Genomic DNA, 9,868 nt, shown 5'->3' with positions numbered 1-9,868 from the left:
TGGGAAATTTAATGAATTTATAACGCTCTAATTAAGAAAATCATAAGTTTTTCGGCAATTGTATTCAGCAGTTTTTAATAACGACTATATAAGGATAATAATGCGCTGATCAGATTATGTAAATTGTAATCGGTTGCAACGTAGTGAGTGCACAAACTTAGCTCGAAATGATTTTGGGGGAAAGAGACTTATCTTGAAGGCCTGATTAAGGTAACATAAAGTAACTTTATAAATGTGAAAAAATTCACGCGCATTGCGTATATAACACTAATTGATAAACAAGAAAAAAAAATTCAGTTTATCATTTCATTAGCCGGGAAAAAATTGTCAAATAACTTGTTGAAAACGCAATTTTGCTAGACTGCAGCCTTAATATTTTGTGTTGGGTATTTCAAGGGTATTTCATGTATGGCATGTGTTATGGCAACAGGCAATTCCCGAAATGTAGAATTCACTTATTTATCTGTGATAATTAGTGAAAATGTAAATGTCAAATCAAATTCAAAAATATTATCATTTATCTTGCATTTATCAATGACTTGAGCTCGGAATTCGGAGTTTAGTGTACGATTTAAATCAATTTATATGTATTAATATGTAGTAGAAGACAGGTACTTATATCATAAAACATGTTCAAAAAAGTTGCTGTAGGTATGTCTGGTGGCGTGGACAGTGCAGTTACAGCATTCCTTCTTAAAAAAGCAAGTAAGACATAGGTTATAAGCTATCATATTTTAGTGATATTATTTTTAACTTCTGGAAGTTATTTATGATACATATTATGTGATTCATTTACAGATTATCAAGTAGAAGGTGTTTTTATGAGGAATTGGGATGGTAACTATGAAGGCGGTTTTTGTTCAGACGAAAAAGATTTCGAAGATGCCTCGTTTGTTTGCCGTAAGCTTCAGATACCATTGCACAGAGTTCACTTCATAAAACAGTATTGGAATGAGGTTTTTACGGTTTTGCTTAAGGAATATGAATCAGGACTGACTCCTAATCCGGACATTCTCTGCAACAGATATATTAAGTTTGATAGCTTTTTTGAACATTGCAGGAACAACTTGTCGGTTGATGCTATTGCAACAGGCCATTATGCAAACACGTCATTTGGACCATTCTTAGAACATTATAAGGACAATGAAAGTATGTACCTACGGAATATCTTTCTAAACATAGTGTGCTTCTTTGTGTGCTGTATTATATAAAGTATTTTTAATTTCAGATGTTAAATTGTTACAACCAGCTGATAAACATAAGGATCAAACATTTTTCTTATCTCAAGTAAAGCAATTTTCATTAAGAAAATGTATGTTTCCTCTAGCTAACTATATGAAAAGTGAAGTAAGAGAGATAGCGAGGCAAGAAGGGCTTATAAATGTGGCTAGTAAAAGAGATAGTACTGGAATATGTTTCATTGGAAAAAAAAGGTTTAAAAACTTTATTGATGAGGTAAATAATATGTTTGATAATTAAGAAATTGATTTGCTGTACATAGTTGTTTACAAGGCAATTTTTTTGGCTTTTGATGACCATTATTTATTTAATAGGATTCTTATCTTAGGTTATTATTATAATAAACTTTTTATATTTTTCTAGTTTATACCTGAGAAAAAAGGAAATTTCATAGATATAGATACTGGTCAGATTGTAGGGGAGCATAGTGGTATACACAAGTGGACGGTGGGACAAAGATGCTGCCTCTGCAGTTGGAAAGATGCATATTTTGTATTTAAAAAAGATGTAGCGACAAATAATATTTATGTAGTGAGTACAAACTAAAATTTTACAGATATAGTATGTTCTTAATAGCCAGTTTAACAACTTCTGTATATTCTGTTTAGTTTATCTGTCACTTCTCAGTTAAAATTATAAAAAATATGAAAATTGAATGGTCTTGATCAAAATTTGATGTTCAAGACCGCTATTTTATCAGCAAGAGGTGAAACTAGTCTCATAGTAGTAGTAGATGCCCATGTGTTAAATCTACTCTGTTTTTAATTTGAGCTTGTATTTTCAGGTACCTGGAACAAAACATCCTGCATTATGGAATGACCTTTGTTTTACTAATATGCCGCATTGGATCTGTGAAGAACCTACAGAATTAACGAAAAATGGTGTACTAAAATGTTTTTTTAGATTTCAACATACAAAGTCATTAGTACCATGCAGAGTCGTGAAGAATAATGATGGTCTGACAATACTATTGGATCATAAACTGAGGGCATTAACAGAAGGTCAATTTGGAGTACTTTACAAAGACGGAGTATGTCTTGGTAGTGCCAAGATCACAAATATTTTTAAAAATTTAATATATTAGTGCAAAGATTATTGTTGAATTTTAATAAATGATCATGTTTATTATTTATATACTCACCTAGATTTTTATTATACAAATTTATTATTAATAAAATAAATGGTGTTTTCAGACATTGGTAATATAGATAAAATGTATATAATTCTAAGATTGTTAGATTTCTAAACACACAGGTATTAATCTACACTAATATTATAAAGAGGAAAACTTTGTTTGTTTGTTTGATTGTAATGAATAGGCTCATAAACTACTGGACCGATTTTAAAAATTCTTTCACCATTCGAAAGCTACATTATCCACGAGTAACATAGGCTAGGTTTTATCCCGGAAATCCCACGGGAACGGGAACTATGCGGGTTTTTCTTTGAAAACGCGGGCGAAGCCGCAGGCGGAAAGCTAGTGGATTCATAAATATGTAAAAATATGTTAAAAAAATATGTATCTCTCCGTAAACATAAAAATGTGCACATGCAAGGAGTAAAAATATATTTTAGTAAGGCTTTGTTGTTATTCTATTTAAATATCAACACGTGAGGCCACTGGTGTTAGTTTTTAGCTATATTGAAAATCCAAATAAATCTTATATTACATTAAAAATATTGTCGAAAATTATATAGTAAACTCTAAAATCCTGTGGTAAAATCACAGATTAAAATTGATAATTTTTACTTTATAAACTAGCAATGTATTCATAATAAAGTTGGCAATCTCTGTTGAAATGTCAAACTTCAGTCTTCGAAGTTGCCAAATGCCAAATTGCCAAGTGTCTAATGTCCTCACAAATTGACTTCTTGAGTTCTTGACCATTGATGGGTTTTTAATGATTAATACTCATCAATTTCTTGTTTTATCACGATTGAATTCTCAAATATAGTGTCTTAGGTTTACCTGTTAAAGACTTGACGCCACATTTATATAATTTATTGGATAATTCAATAGTCAATACATACACGTAAGTTACTTTCACTAACAAAGATGCTGCGATGTACCAATCATTATTTGAGTTTAAATAATTCGTGACTAAATTAAATGATGAATTGTTTTCAGGTACTTACTATTTACGACAATGGTGAAGGTATATGGGCTTGGTGTTTTGTACAAAGGAGTAAACAGCGCTACTATTTTGAAGGCTGCTTATGATTTACAGAGTTTTAGTTTTTTTCAACGCTCTTCAGTACAAGAGTTTATGACATTTGTCAGTAAGACTATCGTTGAAAGAACTCAACCTGCTTCTAGGCAATCTGTCAAAGAAGGTGAATACATGCTTCAAGTGTATGTTAGAGCAGACAATCTCGCAGGAGTCTTGATATCAGATCATGAGTATCCAAATAGAGTGGCTCATACATTAATTACGAAAATTCTGGATGAGTTTTCGGCAAAAGTACCAGCTGCAAATTGGCCAACAGGAGATGAAACGACAATTGATTTTCCAGTGCTGCCGCAATATTTAGCTAAGTTCCAGAATCCAAAAGAAGCAGACGCTCTAACCAAGATACAAAATGATTTAGATGAAACAAAAATTATTCTCCATGACACAATCAAAGCTGTGTTAGAAAGGGGTGAGAAGTTGGATGATTTAGTTGAAAAATCAAATAGTCTCTCAATGCACAGTAAAGCATTCTATAAGACTGCAAAAAAGACAAACAGTTGTTGTAATTTCTGAGGCACTTTATTGTTATGGGTGGAAACACGCAGAATTGTATATTGAGTCATATGAACTGTATTTAGTATGGCTCTTGTTGTTCCATGTAATATTTGTGTTACATTAGTTAGCTACTGCATTCAAGTGGAGATTGTTGCTGTGGTGTATTGAAATAATAGTTGTGGTTTTAGATGTTTACATTAATTATAGACATGATATATTGTCATAGTTATAAATTATAATGTTAAATGGCCCTAATATTCCTTTGTTGTTGTGGATATATGAAAGATTATGAGCAATAGCATGGAACAGGAACTAATATGTAAATGTTATGAGTTATTCAGATAGAAAAATGCTTATCAGTGTCTAAAATATGTAATTAAATGTTTGTAAAGAACTGATAATAAACAGCTTGATTGCATTTCATCCATACTAATATTATAAATGTGAAAGTAACTCTGTCTGTCTGTCTGTTACTCAATCACGCCTAAACTACTGAACCAATTTGCATGAAATTTGGTATGGAGATATTTTGATACCCGAGAAAGGACATAGGCTACCTTTTATTGCGAAATATGTACCACGGGCGAAGCCGGGGCGGACCTCTAGTTGTAAATAAATGGAACTGCTAATTAGATAAATTGCTCAGAAAAAATTGTGAATTCTTACATCACATTTCATTTGCATACTGTACATCACATCATGTTGCCTTGGTTTGAATAGCGATGTGTCTTTGATTAAATTGAACATTTTTAATAAGTTTATATGATACTACTTAAATATTAAAATATACTGAATTTAATCATAAGACCTTGATATACATTAATGTTTTAGCAAATAATGCTATTGGTTTAATAGTACACAATTGTTTAAATATTTTCCAGGTATTATCAAGATATTTGGGAAATATTTGCATTTTTGTATTTTTTATAAGAAAATTGCAAGCGGCAAAAATTAATTGTAAAATGTTTCAGGAATTTAAAATAGCCTATATTATATTATCTAGAACCCTAAATGTGTCTTACTAATAGATATTCTGTGTTATAATTTGATTGTCAGTGGTTGTAAGTGTTTTTAATATTTTACTGGCTTACAATTAAATAATTGTAAAATGTGGCGAGATAAAGCTTGACTAGAATTAGTATTAGCTCAGTTCTTGGTATTGCCATATGTATACTTAATCAAAAAGTTTAATTATAATTATTTTATACTTTCATTTTTATGCCATACATTTAGTGTCACATTATTGAATTATATTGTAATTGGTAATATACAGTATGAAAATATAGTATTATATAACAGAAATGAATGTACTCTTACATGCTGATGTGAATATTTAGTCATTTTCTCTAATTTTATACTAATTTCATTGTGTTTGACTGTACTGACTATATTATTGTTAAAGTAATAGACTACAAGCCCGCATAGGACAAAAATATGGGTCAAATGAACCACCAGGGGACATATCTAGAACGATAGCAGAGCAAAAAATAATAAGATTCATCACTATGCCGTCACTTGTAAGCTGTCCAACTGAGTGCAGATGAGAATTGAAAAGTACAGGTAGACTCGGTAAATTTTGGTCATATATTTTTGTACGGCATTCTTAACCATCGATAGATCCATTAAAAATAATAAGAAACCGCTCAGTGCCGTACAAAAATGGTGGTCCACCAAGTCAGAATTTTTATTTAATTTCCGAGAGTTACCGGGGGTAAATTTGGTCATTTGACCATGTACGGCATCTGTGTCATACTATTGCTATACTGCTTTTAATCCATTATTCCGCAACGCCGTACAAAAATCATGGGGACAAGGGGAAAAAATCGAGAGTTGTAATCCCCTCTCTTTCCCCACTCCAGGGGGTCATTTGACACAACACGAAATAAATTTATTTTTAAAGTATTTTATGCATAGATAATATTTTTTCATGTGCCGTACATTTTCGTTGGTTCAAAGGGGAAAAATCTGAAAAAGAAAAAAATCCATATAACGAAATGTTTGCTTTATATTTTTATAATAAAATATAAATATACATTAATATTAAGAAGCTCGAGGTGGTTAATTATCACCTTGAAAAGTCGGAGTCAGGTGGAATGGACTCCGTTAAATTGATGAACTAATAAAAAAGCTATGAACGAAAAGATGTGAATTATATGCAATCAGTCCATGAATACAGGTAAAGTCACAAGCAAATGCTAGTAATATATACATATTCAAAATGTACAAGTAAAGCGCTTTCAAATGATACCAAACACTGCATATTTATCTTAACTTTATTTTTTTACTCTGTATGTTTTGTCCGCTAGAGGGCGCCACATTAGATTTTGTGAAACCCCATATAGCCTTTAGCTAGCTGGTCGTTGGTTATCCAGTGAACAATTCAGACGCCTCTAATGATATGTCATTTGTCGAATTCTGATAAGTAGTTTAGAAGTTACGAGGGAATAGATGAACATACATACATGACCTGTAAACAACCATAACCCTCCTTTTGCTTTGCCGTAGTTGGGTAAAAAAATGTTAATGCCGTACTGTATCAAATGGCCATAAAGCACTCTTAAAATTGTAGCTTTCGTCGCTTTCATCAGCCTAAAAGATGTGGTCTGCACAAAAATGTACGGCATCGTTTTTTCCTAATTTATCTATGTTAATACTATTTAAAACAACGGATAAAGTGTAGAAAACTATTATATTTCATTAATCTACGATGTTTAAACTTTAACAAAATTTCTGGTTTTGCATTTCTCTATAACTTTTTTTAGAACGGTTTCTTTTGGACGGCAATACTATACAACAATTGAATTTTACAATATCATGTTAAAAAAAAAGTTCCCGTACAGGGTCAAATGACCTTACAGCTCTTTATATCAAGAATTCGATGAAATTAAGATGATTATTGGTATACATTTAAAAGAACAATTATTTTTTGACGGCATTGCTTTTAATAGTACTTTTGAGTGCTAGATAATGTTTTGGAACCGAAGCCGTACTTAGTCAAATGACCCCCTGGAGTGGGGAAAGAGAGGGGATTGCATCTCTCGATTTTTTCCCCTTGTCCCCATGATTTTTGTACGGCGTTGCGGAATAATGGATTAAAAGCAGTATAGCAATAGTATGACACAGATGCCGTACATGGTCAAATTACCAAATTTACCCCCGGTAACTCTCGGAAATTAAATAAAAATTCCGACCTGGTGGACCACCATTTTTGTACGGCACTGAGCGGTTTCTTATTATTTTTAATGGATCTATCGATGGTTAAGAATGCCGTACAAAAATATATGACCAAAATTTACCGAGTCTACCTGTACTTTTCAATTCTCATCTGCACTCAGTTGGACAGCTTACAAGTGACGGCATAGTGATGAATCTTATTATTTTTTGCTCTGCTATCGTTCTAGATATGTCCCCTGGTGGTTCATTTGACCCATATTTTTGTCCTATGCGGGCTTGTAGTCTATAATATTTCTGACAATAATCATTCTTTAATAGGCTATATTTCTTGACAGTGTGACTGTTCTATGAATTATGTTCAATTTAAAGGTCCAAAATTAATGATGTATAAAATTCAGTCCATTTCCACCACAGAACATTGTATGAAACTCAGAATCTTTTTTTTATTTACTCTTGTCGGTGTATACCTCAAGTTAGCTTATTTTTGTACATATAGGTCCATAATTTTTGTGTATAATTTTTAAAATTTGTATTCATTATTATATATGAGTATGGCCGCCAAAAATTGTACATTCAAGAAAAAAAAAATGTCCTTGTCATTTTATATAGCACCAGATTTTTTTATATAGTAATTATGGTAGTTTTTAAATAGTTTCAGCTTCACTATGTTATATTTATCATTATATTAATAATTTAAATTAATTTTGAGTGCCTTTAACAAGCTCAATAATTTTTTTTTGAAATGCTTATTTTCCTTTCCATACTAAAATCATGTGTCCCACTTAGTCATCTCACACTTTGAAGTCACAAAATTATGCAAAAATCTATTGATACCTGTAAAATTTTGGTATTTCTTAATTATTCTGTAAACTTGTGGATAGTTTTAACAAGTTCTAATAAAAATAACATAAAAGAAATTAATATAAAACTCACTTAAAACTATGTCTCACTTTTTTTCACGAATGATACTTCACGCACGGTTACCATAAAATAACACCCTAAATAACTAGATATCCAAGCCACAAAAATATTTTTAAGTAGGGGCAACACCGATTTACATGTTGGCCTACATTTAGAAAAAAAATCGCCATTTTGTTACTGTAAAAGTTGATCGAAAGGTAGTCGGCATTTTTGTCCCAGAACATTTTAATAATTTTGAGTGAGAATTATGCAAGGTAAGAATACAAATTTACTATATTATTTAAATTATGTGTGTAGCTTTAGTGTTCTAGTAACAAATCAAACTATGCGGCGTCTTATTACTACAATACTTTGGCGAATAAAGGCTTTTTAGGTTATGTCCAACCATATTTTTATTCCCGAATGATACCATGTGTTACTATTGTGTTACGTAACATCCGTGAGCGGCTCTTAGGGGTAGTACTCACTAGAGAATCTAAAGTTAAAAATTTACTTTTTTACATAAAGAGAACCCACTTCAAAAACTATCATGTTTCGGAAGTTAGTACCTTTTTTACTATAATAATTCGTATTCGTAATTAATATCATAAGTTGTGAATGATTCTTGCATTTATAAGTATTATAGAAATACAAAATTTGAGAAATAAAACTTTTTCTTTAATATTTAAATTTGTTTTATTGAGATTTAAAGTAATTTAATCAAATAATTTAATTAACAATATAAAACAGAAATGTAAAAAAAATCTCCTGCATTATTAGTTGTAATGTACACTAGGCTTAACAAAATCACGTATGTTACTATCAGTCACGTATGTTACGGTGTGTTACCATTTCACGACTGTTATTGTACAATATTTGGCGGCCATACTCATATAACCACTATGTGCATGTAATTTTATTAAAATTTGGTTATTATTATAATTAGCTTAAAGATTCCATGTTTAGTTTTAATAAATCTATATGTATTTAGTTACGTCTTTCATTTATTTTTAGACAAAACCTTAATCTCTATATAAAACCCATATTACCATTTTAGGTATGTACTACATATATATGGCAATATTAGCAGCACTAATAATATAAATGCAGAAGTAACTCTGTCAGTCTGTCTGTCTCTTCTTCACGCCTCTACCATTAAACGAAGCCGCTGGAGGAAAGCTAGTTTCTTATAACTTAAATATAAAAATCTCAAAGCCTTGGTTGCAATACAATGGAATATTCTGGGTAGTTTAAATTTCAGTCAGTCGTAGTATCAAGAAATAATTCACAAAAACTGACGTCTATGGCTTGAACATATCTTTAGATCTGCCTCTTGTAATTTTTTATAATTTAGCAGGTAATTTACCAAAAAAATGGGCCAAAAACATATTTCGTCTTTAAAATACGTATTTATTTTATGAATGCATAAAAGACAGACATAATACTTAAAATAGACTATGGCCGTTCGCTTATGGCGCCGCGGAGTGGACGCCGGACAGCGAATTTCCAAAGCTATTTGAGTCACGTGTCGGACTCTATCTCAGTAAAAAAGTAGTGTCCGACCGAACTTTCGGTTTCGGTTTCGGTTTCGGCCGAGTTTCGGCCAAAAATCAAGTTTCGGCCACAGTTTCGGTTTCGGCCAAAAACGGCCGAAACTTTTGCCGAAACCGAAACTTATTTCGCAAGCAAGTTCAGTGAATTTAGTTCACACACGTTCACGCTCGCCTAACTTCGTTTTCCTCGGCAGCGCTTTGACGGACGCTGTCAAAGCGTTGGTTGACCCACGATGGTGGAAACAATTTTTGAGATTGGAACTGGATGTAATAGTA

General features: G+C 31.7%; 2 protein-coding genes across 3 annotated transcripts; both read left to right on the top strand.

Annotated features, from left to right (window-relative positions):
* Positions 1-450: 450 nt before the first annotated feature.
* LOC149907055 (mitochondrial tRNA-specific 2-thiouridylase 1) lies at positions 451-2,365 on the top strand. 2 transcript variants are annotated; one of them, XM_090103735.1, is made up of 5 exons: positions 451-701; positions 799-1,149; positions 1,229-1,455; positions 1,603-1,770; positions 2,024-2,365. In XM_090103735.1, the coding sequence occupies exons 2-5, from the start codon at positions 822-824 to the stop codon at positions 2,321-2,323; spliced, it is 1,023 nt and encodes a 340-aa protein (XP_089959861.1). In that variant the 5' UTR covers positions 451-701; positions 799-821; the 3' UTR covers positions 2,324-2,365. The 2 variants fall into 2 exon arrangements, with proteins under 2 accessions (XP_089959861.1, XP_089959860.1); XM_090103734.1 differs by having other exon boundaries at positions 452-705.
* A 733-nt stretch (positions 2,366-3,098) lies between these two features.
* On the top strand, positions 3,099-5,366 carry Ykt6 (YKT6 v-SNARE homolog). Its single transcript, XM_090104122.1, has 2 exons — positions 3,099-3,272; positions 3,368-5,366. Exon 2 carries the CDS (start codon positions 3,387-3,389, stop codon positions 3,981-3,983), a length of 597 nt encoding a protein of 198 aa, XP_089960248.1. The 5' UTR covers positions 3,099-3,272; positions 3,368-3,386; the 3' UTR covers positions 3,984-5,366.
* Positions 5,367-9,868: the final 4,502 nt, after the last annotated feature.

This window comes from Colias eurytheme, chromosome 7 (genome assembly GCF_061535395.1).
Source record: "Colias eurytheme isolate Ceu_HAF_F1 chromosome 7, ilColEury1 Martin Lab GWU primary, whole genome shotgun sequence".
In the NCBI taxonomy this organism is placed as follows: domain Eukaryota; kingdom Metazoa; phylum Arthropoda; class Insecta; order Lepidoptera; family Pieridae; genus Colias; species Colias eurytheme.
The sequence above is the reverse complement of the archived record's forward strand: the minus strand, read 5'-3'. Positions and strand labels throughout refer to the sequence as shown.